Raw genomic sequence first — 18,214 nt, 5'->3', positions numbered from 1 at the left:
TTCTGAACCAGGCAAATTGCTGATAAAGCTCATATGAAGCTATTTAGAAATTAGACAATAAAAAGTCCTTTATCTTGGCATATAGCACTCCTCTTTTCAGTTTTAGAAACCTGGCATGTGAGTTGGGAGCTTTGGACAGATGTTTGGTGCCTGGGTACATGAATGAGTCCAATCAGCCTCCCCTTATTCTAAAATTCTCTGATCACTCTTGAGAAATGTGGCATTTCTGCTTCTTTTAATAGTTAATGAGAGCAATCCTTTGCGCATTGACAAAACAAAACTTGATCTCATCTGCTTGAAGGTGTCTTCCCTCCCTAGATCCACTTTGTTGTTGATTTATAAACCAAAGAAAGATAAAAACTCTGCCAGTGATAAATGTTTGCCTCTCTTTAAAAAGCAACTATCAGTGCTTTTTCACCAAAATGATTATAGCAATGCAGTATCACATAGCAATTACTGAAAACACTAAGTAAGAATCAGAGTACCAGCTACATTTTGTTGAATGTGTACAGTATCATGGGTGATTCTTGGTACCCTTGGCCACAACGTGCTCCACTCAGAAGTGGTGCCACGGCTCCTGAATGTGCAGCTCCATGGCCCCCAGGTCTGGACTCCCTTGGGCCTTGTCTGTGATAGTCTGGCTCTCCAGCTGGCCTGCCTGTAGTGCCTGGTGGAGCTGCATGCAGATGATGTCACCCTCGGTCTTACTGTCCTGCAGTACTGCTGGACCTCCAGCAGCAGCTTCTGGTCCTTGGTGCAGCCATTCCTATATGTCTGGATCATGTTTTCTGACCCCTGCTTCAGCTTCAGCTTGATGGCCAGATGAATGTAGACCATCTATGCATTGCCAAATTTCCACATATGCAGGCAATAGTGGTCACACATCATGACCCACATCTCTTCTGGGAAGCTGGTGAATTTCTTTTGACGTGTATAGTTGGACACTCCCAGAAATCACAAACATAAAATTGTTGTGGAGAAATGATCCATTTCAGAAAAGAGGAAATGGAGTTATGGTTTTGGGCCTGGTCTCAAGTCAAACTGTCTCCAGTCAGATTCATAAGTTATTAGTTGGGTTTCCATTCCTGAAATCTCTTTTCACACGCTAAAATATCAAAATTAATTATAGCAATAGAACACAAATGCATACTTATAAAAACTACTATGTATAAACACAAAGAGTATAAAAATCTATATCATAAATATCCTTTTGGGAGAAATTTTTTCTGCATGGGCTGGATCTAATGATAGTTGTCCAGAAACTGGCTTTTTTCTTGTGAGCACAGACTTTTTTCTTTTTTCATTTTCTTTTTTCTTTTCCTTGCTTTCCTTTCTTTTCTTTTTTTTCCCCCACGGACCTTCAAATTACATTCCAAGTTGGAGTTATCCTTTGGAAAATTTCCATTACTAATTCAATATGCCAAAGACCTCTGAAAGTCTCTGAATTGGGTAAGGAAGATCACTCATGGCATCTTTTTCAGTGATACCTTGCTCACTTTTTAATGGAGATTAAACTCCTGTTACAAATAATAAACTTTCTTTTCAATGCTTTCTGCTAAATTTTCTGGAAAAGTATTTTATGCTTCTAAATCAGTACTTGTAATTCATCCCAGAAGTCTAACTATAGGCCAATGACTTCTCTCCTTAAAGAGATAAAAGTATCCTTTTTTTTATGACACTCAGACTTCTAGTTAATAACTATTTTTTGTTTTATTCTGTTCACATGTGACAGCCCCAAACCCAACACTTGGTTTTTCTCTTTTGACTTTGTTATTCTTCAGTACCTAGGTCAGTAGAGACTTTCTCCCAATAGTATATGCAGTTTGATCTTCATCAGGTAGGTACATGTAGGTCTCCAAAGAGATCGTGGCTCTCCAGCACATGGACCGGGGTCCTCCCATTTGAGTGCGCTGTCTGTGCTGGGGCTCTGCCCAGGTCCCATCACCCTTGAGGTATCCTTAGGCCAGAAATGCTAAGCAGGCTACATGTTATGTGCTAACTCTGAATAAACACAGGGGCTGCTTAGAGTCTAGGATTGTGGGTAGTGAAGTAGGCTGTGTCTGGGTTCCATTACAAAGAATGCTGTGCTTGATTAGTGATGTCTGCCATGGCAACACCTTCTAGACATGTCTGGAATGGGGACACTAGGGGAAGAGGCTGTGTGCCAGCCCCAGGTTCAGACAGGGGCAAGGAGTACATTCCATCCTTGCCTTAGGTGGTTGTTCTTGCTTCCCAGGCTGCATTGTCTCACACACCAGGTAGCTGAGGAGGCATTCTGACGGCCATGAAGGTACAAGCAGGTTCCCTAGGCTCTGGAAGGACCAGCATAAGCTCCAAGCTAGAGGGAGCTTGGAAGGACAGCTCACGCAGGGCCCCATGGGGGTCTGCAAGTTTCAGGCTGTGGTGACATTAGCTCCTTTTCCTCTGGAGTCAGTTTCATCTGGGGGAAGATAGCTGACTGGCTGATTCCTGGGTAAATTTTAGAGGAAGAGTAAAAGTTGTGGCAAGGACTTCCATGCACAGAGGACAGAACATGAAGAATCTTGGGGACATGAGAGAAGTCATGCGTTCCATTCTGGAACCTGTGGGAACTACTCTACCACTCAGTTGCAGGGTGTGGTGAAAGATGAGGTTGAACACGTGGGCAGGGACCAGATCCTGAAGAAATTTTAGGCCATTCTAAGGAATTTGACAGAATCCTTTAGGTGACAGAGAGCCACAGAAGGATTTCAAGCAATTTTAGCAAGAAAACTGACACAATGTGAAAGTTGGATGAGCATGGAGTTCAATCTGGAGGGGGATTCTGATCAAGAGAGTATTGCAGTTTACCAGATGACAAATTATTAAATCCTGAATTAAAACAGTGGCTGTGGAGATGGAGAAGAAGGGTAAATTTGAGAGTTAATAGTAATAAATTTGATGGTTAAGAGTTTGGTGGTCTTTAAGAACACACAGACCTTGTGATTACTGGATAGTGAACATTAATGCTGAAACTTGTTTTAAGGGGAAGGAAATATTTATACATCTGACAGTTGGAAAAAATGGTATGGCTTAGGAATAAAAGGTGTAATGATAGTAAAGAGAGCAGGGGCATGTGGGTGGCTCAGTCAGTTGAGCATCTGACTCTTGGTTTTGGCTCAGCTCATGATCTCATGGTTTGTGGGATCCAGCCCTGCGGCTGGCTCTGGGCTCAGCAGGGGGTCTACTTGAAGATTCTCTCCCTCTGCCCCTCCCCCCCATTCATCCACATACCTGTGCACTCTCTCTCTCAAATAAATAAATAAGTCTTTAAAAAAGTCTTAAAAAATACAAATAAATAAAAAAGAGCAGTAAAACTTTGAAAAGCAACAGCATTATGAAAACATACACAGACTTTTCACCTTTTTGCGATGGCCTTGGCATAATTTGAGAGTTTAATATAAAAAAATTTCTCCCTAAAGTTACTCATTACTCCTTTTTATATGTTTTAAGAATTTGGTATTTTTTTTCTTATTTTAATAAGGGTCAAGCTGTGTCCACAACCTAATTAGCAAGTACAGTAATTTGCTGATGAAAAGTGGGCAGGAATCTTTTCAAGTGAACTGATTCCTTTGAATGTCACATTTACCAAATTCAGACCACCTCTGTCCTTTCCCATGTTCCACGTATTTAGTAACATTTCCTGGTGGGTAGTTAACACCAGATTGCTGGTTAATGAATGACCTTCCAACTGTGAATGGACAAGGCACAGTAACATCCTAGGAGTCATTGGTAAAGCAGGAGAAAATGGTGGGAAAAGTAACCCACTCCTGGAAGTCAAACACATTGCCCTAGGTTTAAAAATGATTCTTTAAGTAATTTGTGAGCACAATGATTCATGAAAAAAAGAAATAATACCCTTGGGTAGGCATTGTAACAACTATATTAAACCCCTGTTTTCTTCTGTTTTTGGTAACTGGATGGCAATATTGCATATTGGAAATGAATTGTGAACTGGAAAGTATATAGTTTTGATTCCTTCGAATGTTGAAGTCATTATGACATGTGCCTTATGGGGGATATTTACTTTTTAATTAACTATTCCTACTATTCCAGAAGCTTGAAATCTATTTCTGAAGAGTGAATATTAATATCTTTAAATAATAATTGTTATTATTAGCCCTATCTTAATGTAGGGAATCTGGATCCTAGAGTGATCAAAGAAGTTAGGCAAATTCAGGTAGCACGTAAGTGGCAGCTCATTGCGTTTAAACACGAGTCTTTCTGATTCCACACACCGAGCTTCAACATCGTGCCTCCCCTGGATATACACTAGTTCTTTTTTTTTTTTTTAATTCAGTTAGCCAAGGTATAGTACATCATTAGTTTTTGATATAATGTTCAGTGATTGATTAGTTGAACATAACACCCAGTGCTCATCGTATCACCTGCGCTCTTTAATTCCCCATCATTCTGTTACCCCATCCTACCACCCACCTCCCTTTGCACAACCCTCAGTTTGTTTCCCAGAGTCAAGAGTCTCAAAATGAACTATTGGGACTTCATCAAGATATACACTAATTCTTAAGTGGCTGAGGCACACAGTCTAGGAGTTCACTTAAAATTAGGATCTGGCATGTTCTTTTAGATTCATAACAATGGCTATTTCAAGCTCCGAATATGGTGATCATAATGAACTTTCTTCATTTGGTAGAATCTATAGAGCTCTTAAATTATAGATCAAAAGAATTTTAAAATTACTTATTTAATAGGGACTTTTGTTGGCAAACTTGCTCTAGAAATATCTGTATCTCCCAAGAAGATAAGTACTTACTAGAAACTTGTTTGAGAAATTTGGTCTACTCTTCAGGACAGGGAATAATGAGGATTTTTCTCACCTCTTCTGAAAAATTACTGCTCCTTAGGGAAAATTAAGTGAAAGTAGTGCCAGCATAGTTATTAGCACCACAAATTTGATAGGCATGCCCCCAAAGGAATGTTGTAAATTACACTAAATTCTGAGAATGAATAAGGCCTGTTACCATCTACCATACCTGTTTATTTTTATAAGAAAAGAAAAATAGAATGTGTATTAAAAATTGGAGAGCAATTTTTGAGTGAGTTACTGTGCTTTAGCAATTTTTGAGTGTATATAATATATACATTTTTATGTTTAAATATATAAATTTATGTTTATATATTATATTTAGATATATTTATATTTATTGTCATTATGTAAATATAGATAGTCATAGATTTTTAAAATAAGTGCTATAATTCTGTAGGCAGACTCATGAATTATTTCATAGTTTTAAATATGTTCAGAGTAGGCTTGCCATTATTGATATCAGCCGCACCCTGAGAGTGTGGAGCAACATCTCATGGTACAAAGCAGTGGACCTTGCGTTCTTGCTGGTCACCTGGGTTCTGTTCTTTCTTCTCCCTAAAGTAAGATGTGAGTTTGCAGGCCTGTAAAATGATTAAGTACACACCTACCAAAGGGTTAGGCATCTTTATATTAACATGTTATCTAAGGGGTTTAAGGGTCTATAAAGAAGTAATGCACATGATAATTGTCGTCCACATGTGTTTGTGTCCTGTGTATCCCTCCAGGGTTTGGGCAGTGGTGTGGATGAGGTTGGCTTCCAGTGCTCTTGTCTTTGGTAGAGATCAGGACAGACATGAGGGGTTGTGGGGCTGTTGGAGGAAATGTGACTCAGAGTTGAAAGGGGACTCTGGTGAGTTGATTAGAAGCCAAGGGACTCACAGAGTACTGTGGGAGAGGCAATCAAGAGAAATGCTAATTTTTACACCTGAAACCAGTATAACATTGCCTGTTAACTATACTGGAATTAAAATTTAAAAGAAAGAGAGAGAAATGCCATCTTTAAAGGCAAATCCCATGGAGTTTCTGGCCAAGTGGCCAAATTTCCAACTGGAAACAGAAAAGATGTTTGTCCAAAAGGAGATTAAATAAAAGGGCTTAGCTATGAACTAAAGGATTGGAGTGGAGAGCACAAGCCATAGGCCACATGAATGTTAGGATCAGGCCCTCAAAGGAGGCTTTCCCTCTGAACAGAGAGTGAAAGCTACCTTCAAATCTTTGAACCAGATCAATGACAATTTAATGTAATGGTTAAAAGCAAGGACCCCTTTCTTCCCCTACCAATCTTCCTAGTTCTTATGTTCCATAGATGAGAGAAATCATATGATAATTGTCTTTCTCTGCTTGACTTATTTCACTTAAAGAAAGGGGGGGTAATCAGAAGGGGGAGTGAAGCATGAGAGACTATGGACTCTGAGAAACAAATTGAGGGCTTCAGAGGGGAAGGGGGTGGGGGAATGGGATAGGCTGGTGATGGGTAGTAAGGAGGGTACGTATTGCATGGTGCACTGGGTGTTATGCGCAACTAATGAATCATTGAACTTTACATCAGAAACCGGGGATGTACTGTATGGTGACTAACATAATAAAAAAATATTAAAAAATAAATTAAAAAAATAAAAGCAAGGACCCTACACTCAGACTGCCTGAGTTTAATCAGTTATGTGACATTAGGCAAATCACACAATAATTCTGTGTCCCAGAAAAATGGGAATAATAGTCTCTACTTTGTAGAGTTGTTGTCAAGATTAATCAAACTAATGTATTTAGAGCCCTTACAATAGTACCTAGCAAAGAGTAGATTTCATTTCTTAATAGGTGTTAATAATAATAATAATAAACAACTATATATGTGTGTATGTATACATGGTATATATATATGTGTGTAGATACATATATGTGTGTATTTAAATGCATATATTAATATATGTCTGTATATACATGCATGTAAAACATATATAAATGGTTTATATATGTAAATATATACCAGTCACATTATTATTATTACTACTTTGACTTTTCCCAAGCAAAGAACTTCAGATAATAACATTGGGCACGTGGTGTGCCTCTCAAGCCAGTTTCTAATTGCTGAGCCCTTCCTTCAAACAACATTGAATACTTTAGAACACTTAAAGTACAGGTGCTCTGGTTCGAAGTGGTGGTGTCTGGGCCACCCCCTGCTCCCGCTCCCTCGGACTCCGACAGAGACGCCCGAGGCACCACTGTGGAGCACGTTTTGAAAGCTTGGAAAGAATCCACGGCCTGGAATCAAGACCTTGAATCAGGTCCTGTCTGCCCCTACCAGGCTGTGTACCCTTCATCGTGTTCTCACTGGTGCCGGTTCTTTGATCCGTGCGCTGTAAAGAGCTAGATTAGTTCAGTAGTTTTCAAACTCTGCCACTTTAGGCCCTGAGAGTTCCTGAGAGGTGTTCCAGGAAGTTTTGGGGAATGGGTGGCGAGGAGCATGCTGTGTGAGCAAAGGGAGCCCAAGGGCTTCAAAAGCTAGGAAGAGAGAAATATACTGAGATTTCATACATTTGTTTGAAGAATGAGTACCACTGCTAAAGAAATTTTGACTAGATGATAAAAGTGCCTTCAGTTTCAATTATTCCCTAGACCCTCATTGAACCAGAGTAGCAGAAATAAGAACGTGAATGAAAGCAACAAGTAGTAAAGCTGAGGAAACTGAGTAATGGGGAAAGCAGTGTGGACTATTCCCAAGGTGCTGTGCAGTGACCGGGCTCTTTCAGGATCTCTGCTATCCAGGGAAAAGGCAAAACTTCTGTTGCCTGAGTTTCAGCTAGATACTTTGGCCTCATTGTGTTCATTGAAATGTAGACTGGCACGATGATAACTAAGTTTGTGGATCAGTGAGAAATATTACAATGAGGATATTTTATACTCACAATCAGAAGACAACTACAGTGAGCAACTAAACACTGTGCATTGTGGGACTTTTCTTGGTGGTTAATGATTTCAGAAAGTATGTTCCTTCCAAAGCAAATGTCAAATTAAAATTTTCCACTTACGATTGTTGTGTTGCTGCTAGAGGTGTGTGAACTCAGAAGCTCTTGACTTGATTGAGATTTGACAATGAAATGTATTTAGGTAAATCAAGTTTCCATGTCCCCTCTGGGCATAACACCTGTAATTGATTATGGAGTCCATAGGCCCCGGGCTTGAATTGGCCCTATGTTTAGTCCTCCGCATTTTCAGCTTGCTAAAAGCAAAGAAAAACCTATAAACATAGGTGAACATATAGTGTGGTAACGTCTGTTTATGAGTAATTTCGATAATGATTATGCAACAACAAGGGCAGATTACCTTACAAACATCACATGTAGTGTGAGATGAAGACTGCCCAGTGACTCTTCTCTCCGATTCTGTCTCCCGTCCACCATTCAAAGCTCTCACTATTGTGCCTGTGTGTGTGTGTGTGTGTGTGTGTGTGTGTGTGTGTGTGTGTGTTAAAGTGTAATATTTTCTGTCTCACTGCTGAAATACGTTAGCTTGGAGCAACATCACCCATTAACACTTCAGTGTGGCTTAGTTTGTCAGATTACGTTTGAAAAGTTGGGTCGTGGCAGGTGACACTAACGATTGTAACAATTCGATGGGGAATAGAAATTGGAAAGGTCTGCAGCACAAAGAAGGAAGGTACATCCACATAGAGACCAAAGTGGGAAATGTTGGGAGCCAGGAGGTCCTGCGGGCCCCACAAAGGTCCTGCGGGCCCCATGAAATGTTGACTGAGAGACACACAAATGAAGGGGGAAAAATGCAGAGGCCGAACTTTGCCCTCTGGTGACCTAGCACAGTGCCTTGTACGTAATCCATCTTCAGTAAACTATAGCTGAATCAAATTATTTTTGTCCTCAGGTGGTTTCGGTAGAACTAAAGTTGAGATTTAAGGTTAATATTTTTTAGTTATTAAAAAGATTTGTGTACGGCTTATTTTCTAAAATCAATTTTCTTAAAGAGGCGTGATTTTCTGTTTTAAATTTGTTCAAACAATACATTTCGTGCCAGAAAAGCTCTTTTTAAGGAAACATACCTCAAATATGAGGCATAAATAAGTCTTCCTTTAATAAAACAGCTCCTATTATAGCCATTGAATAACACATCTGCTGCAAGGGTGTTATTTTTTCACCAATAAATGTGCACAGCTCTGATTAGAGAAGGTGAAAGATGCACATCTACTTCAAACGGTGAGTTAGACTCTGTAGGGAGAGAAGGTGTTTTTTATTATGACAGATTTTATAATTATGAAAGCTCTGAATAGCCCTATTTTTAAAAAAGTACTTCTTGAAAAAATATAATTCTCTGTCTAAACTCTCTATGTGTTATGGTGACTGTTGATTTCAGAAAAATACATTTGGAGCATCTTTCTCCAGTGCTTAATATCATTATTGCTTCACAAAACATTTTATACCAGTCTTCCGAGGAAGAAATTTTAATAAGCATCCTTTCCATAGTTTTTCTTCAATCCAGGATTTGCTCACATCTACTGTTTTCGGAATAAGCCCACAAATGTTACCATATCTTTACAAAGGAAAACCGGAAGATAATTCTCAACCCAGGGGCCTTGGTCTAAGCCTTGACTCTTGTTCATTTGTGTGACTGTTCAAATGCACTCATTTTTTAAAAGATCGTATCTACACAATAACATGTAAAAATGAGGTTTTTCAAAGAGCTTTAAAAAGACATTAAATTATCACCAAACTTATTACAAGATTTAGATTAACCTTTCCTATTCATTTTCAGGGCTACGGCGACACACAGGGGCCAGATTATTTTCAAAGATGCTTTAGCCCAGCAGCTGTGTGAACAAGGAGGTAAGAATGATCTCTGACTCCTCTATGTTGGCTGTGTCTAAGCTATTCATGCTGGCCCGATGTTCTATGTACTGAGTAAGTTTTTCATTACTCTTACTTGATCACAATGCTTTAAAAATGGAATTATTGATCCCTTCATATCCCTAAGAATTATGTATTTAGTAATTATTGATAAAGATCTGTAGACTTCTGAAAATACTAAGTGTGAGCAAAGCAAACCAAGAGAGAATTTATCTACTTTTCCTATTTTTTTCTCTAACTAATTACATTTAGTTGTCCTGGAAATATAAATCTTAGTAGTTTTAGAATTCTACAAAAACATATCTGCTTAATTTACCACTTAAATTTCTTGCCAACTTCGTTGAAAATGTTTCTATTTATTGCTTTTAAACATGATCTTGTGCTCAGGATTTATGTTCTTGTTTCAACTGTGTGCACCATTAATTTCAGATTTGTGGATAGATATTATATCATTTTAGATACATTAATTGGACATTAAGTAGTCACATTAAATGACTTCTGCTTTGTGAGTGCCTCATACACATCCTATTTTCACCTGTACCAGACTCACAGATGCATATACACACACGTGCACACACGTACACACATATGCACACACACCATGAAAAGGTGGAAAACAGGATCCATGCCCCAACACAAATTTGTTCACTCTACTTCTTAAGCTTCTACCTGACTTCGTTCGCGTCTTCACTGTAGCTCTTACCACTTCACATAGAATTTTCCTCTGAAAAGAAATGAATGCTACCTGTCAGGGACTGAGCTTCTCAAGCATAGAACTATGCCTTTAGAGTTCTTTGGTTCCCCAGAACCTGGCATATGACCATTCAAAAAATGCTGATAGATTGAATACACGTTTTTCTCAGCCATACATCTATTCATTGATTTAAGCATTTGGCAGTGAATACATTTGAAGCCAGTCGTTGTTAATGTCATGCCATTTTCACCATCATTATAGGCATAGTATCAATTTTTATTTACACAGCGATATTTTTTGGAAATTTGTTAAGAATTACATTTTTGAATTTGAAGGAAATTTCTACTAATCTTATTTCTGTTAAAGAGAATCTAATGGGCTTAGGAAAGAAATGAGGAAAAACTATATTGGTTTTTGAAAGGCCTAAGAAAATACCATTTATTATTCATAGTAATATATACATCCTCAGTATGGCTTTATCTAAGTAATGTGATACTGCATGGTTATTACTGGCAAACTTCTGATTGCTTACATATATAGCTCTTGAATCAGAAAACCCCATTCTAATTATAGTTTCAAATATATTATCAGTGTTCTTGGTTTGAGCAGATTTTTACTGTGACTTTTGTGGATGCAAAAATGCGCTAGCCTTTGTAGTAACCTCAAAAAACCTGTCACAATGTAACTATTTTTTCAGACTGAGAATGTTCACAATACTGAAAATATAGAACACTGTATAACATAGTGAATATTAATGTTCTGAAAAATGCATGCTGTCAGAAAAAGATATGTCTAATTTTATTAACAGTTAACATTGTTTAAAAGCTGATCCCTTTTAAGTGTTGGATGTTTGAGTCTTTTCTATTGTAAATGAATTGTTGGAATTGGGTTCATTTAAAATGAAAAGAAAAAGCCAAGAAAAACCAGTAGGAAAAAATTCTCAACCAGTGGGTTTAAAAAAAAAAAAAAAGCCTTACGTAGTCGAATTGCACACGAATATGATTTACACAATGGTAGAAGTGCGTGTTATTAAAAATGCTGTTCAGCCCAGGACCAAAGGAAAACACTGAGCTTTTCAACAGCACCTAATCAATTGAAATCATATCAATCCATCCAAGATAGGGTGGAAAGAATACTAACAAGAGTGATGGCTTCCTGCTGTCAGGAATGATAAGGGGAATAATTGGTGCTATAAACCATAGATCTATTTTGGACCTATCTACTTTTAATTAAAACATTAATTATCTCCTTAAAGAAAATAACATAAATTTAAAATGTTATTATTTCCTATACATTGGGTAGAGAATAATTCATGTATTTATAAGAGAGAAAAAAATGGCAATCAGTATATACCAAAGCACAGTGCCTTTCAATTACAACTCAATAGGTTTGTTGATTTTAATGAAATTAAATAATTTAAACAAACCAAATTTTGTTCTGTGGAGCTTGAGGACAGCTATTATTATAAGACTGTATTAGTGGCTAAGCATATCGAAAAAGTAAAAAGATCAGAAAACACACTAGTCTGAGATAGTCTGTCATTTTGATCTTTTTCCTTAAAAGACATTCGTTGAAGGATTTTATTCCGCAAACACGTATCTAACACCTACAAGACGCTGTCTTAGCTCACAGGGCTAAATATAGCTATAAAAGTAAAGAAAGACCCATTTCCTGTTCTCAAGGGCTGGGATATAAATGGCAGATCAGCTACATTTGCCCCGGGGGTGGGGAGGGAGGGGTGAGGGCTTTAGGAAAGGCTCCCTAGGGAGCAAGGCCTGAAGGGTCAGCAGCAGTTCAAGAAAAAAAGCAGAGGAATTCCATCTATCTCCTTCCCATTTCTACTGAGCCACCTTGGATCACACCCCACACCCATCATCCCCTTCCGACTTTGCTTAATAGTCACCTCTTGGAATTCCCTGCTCCCACTTACTGGCACCCTAATGAGGGCTGCAATAATGAGCTTTCTAAAATGAAAACGTGATTCTATCGTGTCCCTGCTTAAAACCCTTCAATATCTCCATTGGAGGTAGTAGTTCATCTTCAAGGTAAAAATCATTACCGCTAATCACAGCATCATACAAAGAAAAATCCCTTACAACCTGGCTTCAATTTGCCCCCCACCTCATTACCTTTTTAAAAAATATTTTATGTATTTATTTGAGAGAGAGAGAAAGAGTGGGAGGGAGAGGGAGAGAGAATCTGAAACAGACTTCATGCTGAGCGCAGAGGCCGACACAGGGCTCAAACCCATGACCACACAATCATGACCTGAGCCGAAACCAAGAATCAGACGTTTAACCCACTGAATCACCCAGGCTCCCCACCGCACTTCATTTCTTTTCATCCTATCATTTCTACTTTAAAATTCCCAGAATGCACCTCATTCCATCACCCTTGTATGATTTATACATTATGCCTCCCCTTCCCCCCGTTTGCTTGGGCTGGACTACTTTTATATGTCATGTCATGTCTGGCTCACTCAGGCTTTCAGACCCTGCTTAGGTATTGCCTCTTCCTGAAAAAAAAGAAAAAAAAAAATCTGTGATCTCCCTCAAGCTCCTCCTCAAGTTAATCTTGGACTCTCATACATGGTCACATAATCCCTGGACATACCTCTCAAGGCACAATAATAATCAAATGAAAACACTGTCAGCACTGTTATATTCCGACTGCACTCTACCCATTCATTCTACAACCATGACTTCATTTAATCTTTCCAGCAACTCTCTGAAGAAGGAACTCTTACGATCTCCACTTTAAGGATGGTGAAACAAAGACACAGCAAGAATAACTTGCCTAAGGTCGCACAGCTAGAAATTGTCAGAGCTGGGAGGGGAGCTCAGGCAGTTTGGCCAGTAGCCCATGATATTAACCATCACATTACACTGCCTTTCAAATGAAACACACACTTCAGCACGCGCTCATTTAACTTAACAACCATTTACTGCAGATTGTAATAAGAACATTATCACAGGTGCCTTGTCTGCCATTAGATACAAGCTCCTTGAGGACAGGAACTGTGCTTTTTATTTCCAAATCACCGAAGCCTCACACAATGTCTGTGTGCACCCAGTAAACGTTTATTGAATGAGTGAATGAACAATTGAATCCAACTAGTCTGATAGATGTGGGAAAGAGGAAGCTACCCGGCAGGTCATTACAGCTAAGCTGGGAAGGTAAGTGGAGCAGGTTGTAAAGGGCTCTCTGTTTGCTCCGAAGTTTAAACGTTGTTCTGTGTGCAAGTGGAAAACAGGAGGGTGACGTGAGCAATCTGTGTTTTTGAAAGAAAACTGGGGATGGGGGTGGAATGGGTTGCAGAGATCAGGAGTCGGAGGAAGCTAAACACAGTAGCAGGATGCTGTATCACCAGGGTGAGAGCTAAATTTTAAGCTAAATGAAAATTGGGTCTTGGTGGGGCACCTGGGTGGCTCAGTCGGTTAAGTATCTGCCTTCAGCTCAGGTCATGCTCAGGAGGCAGCCTGTTTCTCCCTCTCCCTCTGCTGCTCCCCCTGCTTGTGTTCTCGCTCTCTGTCAAATAAATAAGTAAAATCTTTTTAAAAAAAATTGGGGTCTTGGAGACTAGAAAGAAGGGGATATGATAGAGAGACGTAAGAGAAGATGTGATCGTCGTAGGGAGTGAAGGCAGGAAGAGGGTCCAGAGTGATTCTGTGGTTTCTGGCCTGGGTGACTCAGTGGCCAGTGATGCCAGGGACTGAGAGAAGAAATGAAGAAACCTGAGAGGTGTTTGAAAGAGAACATAACAGACTGGACTTCAACACATTGTCCCTGAGGAAGTTGCCTTCCACCCTGCAGGGCTCTCCAATAGCCTGCTGGGAAGAGAGGCAGATCTGAGAACGATCAGCATGTTGGTTTTGAGGAGGGATCGTGCTCATCCAGGGGGCTCCCCAGGAGAAGGGAGGAAGGTTCCCAGTGTGGAAGGCTGTGATGGCACACGAGCAGGAAGAAAAAGGAATTCTTGGGAGACTGGGAGACTCGAGAAGACATCTCAATGTGGTAGAGGTGTTCGACAGGGACAAAGGCTTCTGAGAGGACGGAGAGGACGAAGTATGAAAAAAGGCTTTAAGATTTTGTACGTAAAAGGTCATTGGTGATTTGACTCTAAATGAGGATGGTCTCAGGAGAGGCTGGACCACCTGAAGCTGCCTTGTAGTGTGGAAAGCTCTTGCCCAGGCTCTGTAGACAGACAGTCAAGGGAAGAAAGATTACTGAGTTGAGAAGTAAATGTGAGGCAATGTTTAAAGTTGAGGCTTTGAAAAAAACCGAGGATTAAAGGGAAGGAGAGAGATAGGGCAAGCAGAGCGGAAAGCAGACTCAACGGAAGAATGGGGACGCTCTCTTTCCCTCCCACACCCCCTGACAGAACCAGAACATATTTATAAGCATCCAGTGCCTTGCAGCCAAAGACCACCAGGAGCACCCCTGTCGTTGAGAGGCTGGGGTAGTGCTAGTTCCAGTGTGGAGAAGGTATGCCATCCAACCATGGGACAGCTCAATAAGAGGATGTTACAAAAAGAACTGTTATGAGATTTGGGCCTGTATTTCATGATTTTGGCTCAGGTTTGTGGAAGTGGGGCTTCGCTCTAAATTGGATGCTGTAACCAGTAATTCTGGTTAGGGATCTCAATAAATCCTATCGGTAGGGGAGGCAGACTAGAGTGAGGGTGAGCTATACTTGGCGAAAAGACAGTACAGTCACCACTATTAGCCAGGAGAAGGGGAGGCTTTGTGTACTGTGAGTTGGACAGTGTTCTGGTTGGGTCTGTGTTCTGGCACATTTATGAAGCGCCCCTGTTTCAGTCTTAACCCATCACAATCCCAGAGTGGCTTTGTCTGCAGTTGAAGTTCTGTGAAATCATTTCTGTTCACTGGGAGAACAGCAAGGCTCAGCTGCGAGTGCTACCAGCTCCTCGATGGCAGGGGCTGCTTTTCCTTTCTTGAGGCCAAGGAGAGAGTGCTAGTGGGCATTTACTTTTGAATTTAGACTTTGTGAAGACGTTGCAATCATAGAGAAGTAGGTCTGGACCCAAGCTCTGTGTAACCTTACTTTCAGAGCCTGGACACAAAATACAGACTCAGTGAATGATAAAGGGGGAGGGATCTTGCTGGAGCAAGGTTTTATTCATGGTCAGCCCATGTGAAATCAAAAGCCTGAGCAAGTAGATCAGTGTGGTGAAATTGTGGATTTAGGTCATAGCCCTCAGAATCACCTAAAAAGAGTCCTGTTGAAAATGTTGAGATGAGGGGCGCCTGGGTGGCTCAGTCGGTTAAGCGTCTGCCTTCAGCTCAAGTCAGGATCTCAGGGTCCTGATATTGAGCCCTGCATCACGCTTTCTGTTCATTGGGGAGTCTGCTTCTCCCTCTGCCCCTCTCCCCTGTTTGTGCTTGCTCTCACTCTGCCTGAAATAAATAAAATCTTTTTTTTTTAAAGAAAATATTAAGATGAGTGTGGTTAATGTATAGGCTGGGGATGAGGACATATTTGAATTTATGCTCTGATCCTGGGACTGTAAATTCCGCATCTGGAGATTAGCAACAAAACCAAGAAAGTTAACTTGACAAAATATATGCTGCACATATATAGGAGGACTAGAAACCAAATCTCAGGGCTCACCGTCCAGTGTTGGTTCCATTATACAAAGTAGATTCTTAAAATTTAAAAAGTAGACATTAAGAATCCTCAGGAATCCCAGCTTCAACAAAAGAATCATCGCCATTGCCTCCATCCCCTGAGCACCTAGGAGAGAATACAATACACACTTTCTGAAGCCCTTCCCTTACAAGACAGAGGTGGCAAGTGTGAAGCTGATGTGAGTGTTCTCAGCATGGCTGCTGCTGGTCCCGCAGTGTGCACACGTGCTGGTGGGGGCTGGGCGGGGGAATCATGGCGCGTGTGTATATTCGTTGGGCTGTGAGCTTCTTGGCATACACCCTTCAAACACACACATTATTTAGCAAGGCCAGATGGCAAGCTTAACGGCCGACAGCAGTCATGCCCTGTAGTGCCCCCAAAGGGTGCATGCCATTTATAAACCATGCTGGAATTCTCTGTTGTTGGGTTGTTGGAAGTGGCTATAACCAAAGGCAAATGTTTTATGTCAGGGAAGAGGGTCAGGCTTATAGTTGGAGTCAAAAACCTTGGCTGCTTTCCGCCGTGCTCAGCAATTGCTTTGCTGTTCATCACTCTCCGAACGGTATGGTAGACGGAGCGGCAGTACGTTCTAAGGGCTGCTGGACCATGGTGGTGGGCAGTGTATTTACTCCATTCAGAGCCCGCACTCCGGAATTTTTAGATTCTTTGTAATAAGGACTGAGGAACATTTATTTAAACTGTGAGATGGAGGAAGTTAAAAAGTTCAGTAAGAGAGTCCATAAAGTGAAGGAGGGACTTAATCTCCCTAGGTATTTTTCAGCACATTAAGAATACCTTTTAAGGTGATGGATATGGTAACTGGCTTGATAGTGGTGATTATTTCACAGTGTATACATATATCAAAACATCACGTTGTATACCTTAAATATATACAATTTTTGTCAGTTACACCTCAATAAAGTTGGAAAAAAAGAATACCTTTTATATCCAAATACTGTATGAATTTTACATCAGATCTATCAAAATCTTCTCTTTCCTATTCTTGTTCATTCAGTAGCTTATATTATTAAATGTTTTTCCAATACCCTGAAATGCAAGGGTTTTTTTTCAATTAATCACACTATGCAAGTCAGAATCAACTAATAGAATTGAGTTTTACTGTATCTACTGTAATAGTTAAAGTGAAAAATAATGATGCATCCCATTTGAATTTGCCCAGTGTTAAAATTTTTGCTTTTCAAAGACGTGTTTTTCCCATGGCTATTCTAGAGCTTACATTTCCGTTCACCTGTTATAGCTGCTTTTTCCTGACATCCCTGCCTTTGTAATTGACAAACGAAGAGAGCTGAATTAGGAGACTTTGGTAAAACCATCCAGGAACTCTTAATCTTGCTTCAAGGTGTCAAAAACTACTGGACAGGGGGAGGAACTGAAACCCTCCTAGGGCTGGGGCGGGCAAAAAGTGTTCCTAAGCGATCCTGAGGACAGATGAGATTTAAAGGAACATCGAAGAGCTGACTCATGGGGCCATAGTAAAATTTCTTGCTACTGGCCTTAGGTATGTCTGACTACGTTTTTAATTTCCTAAAGCATGGTGCTTTGAACTGGTGCTGTTTATCCCAAGATGATTGAACCTAGATTTAAACAGCCTTCTTTTTAGTTCTCAGGGTTATATACATTCCCACTTGACAGCTTTATCTAGTCCAAAGTCAAAACACCAAGATTTATGCCCGAGAAGAATTTGACATTGAGTTCTTTTGGATCCAGAGAAGTACACTTTCTACTCAAGTTGCTATATAATCTGCTGGATTCCCCCTATTTTGAAGGAGAAAAAGCCTAGGTTTGGGATCTTTATAATTACTTAGGGGAAGGGAGCAAAGCTGTGCTGAACACACCTTAAATTATAATTTTATTTTGGGTTGCAAAATCCTATTCACGCAACCTATTAATCCAACCGTATTTTTACATTCAAAGGTTCAGTTGTTTAACGTAATCATTAATACAGATTTTCATAATCAGGTTTTTAAGAGTTGGAATTCATTAATATTAATTAATACATACTGTGCTGTGTCCCATACCATTCCCAAGTGCCTGGCACAATATTCTGTACCCAGAAGGAACATGGTCAAGTTGTGAGGATTAAATGCAAAAGTGATGTGCGGATGGTGGCTAGCACCTGAATACTCACTGAATGTTGACTATCGTTATTA

At 40.0% G+C, this 18,214-nt stretch overlaps 1 protein-coding gene across 2 annotated transcripts in view; it reads left to right on the top strand.

Moving 5' to 3' along the window:
• The window catches only part of RELN (reelin), a 482,353-nt gene that overhangs the window by 190,484 nt on the left and 273,655 nt on the right, over positions 1–18,214 (top strand). For both annotated transcript variants that reach the window (XM_087861166.1, XM_087861167.1), the window contains exon 4: positions 9,608–9,678. In XM_087861166.1, the coding sequence (XP_087717292.1) occupies positions 9,608–9,678 (71 nt within the window). The remainder of the gene's footprint in view (positions 1–9,607; positions 9,679–18,214) is intronic.

The sequence above is a fragment of the Ursus americanus genome, chromosome 3 (assembly GCF_024610735.1).
Source record: "Ursus americanus isolate L20-20 chromosome 3, mUrsAme1.1.p, whole genome shotgun sequence".
NCBI lineage: Eukaryota > Metazoa > Chordata > Mammalia > Carnivora > Ursidae > Ursus > Ursus americanus.
This window is presented reverse-complemented; position numbering and strand designations above follow the sequence as displayed.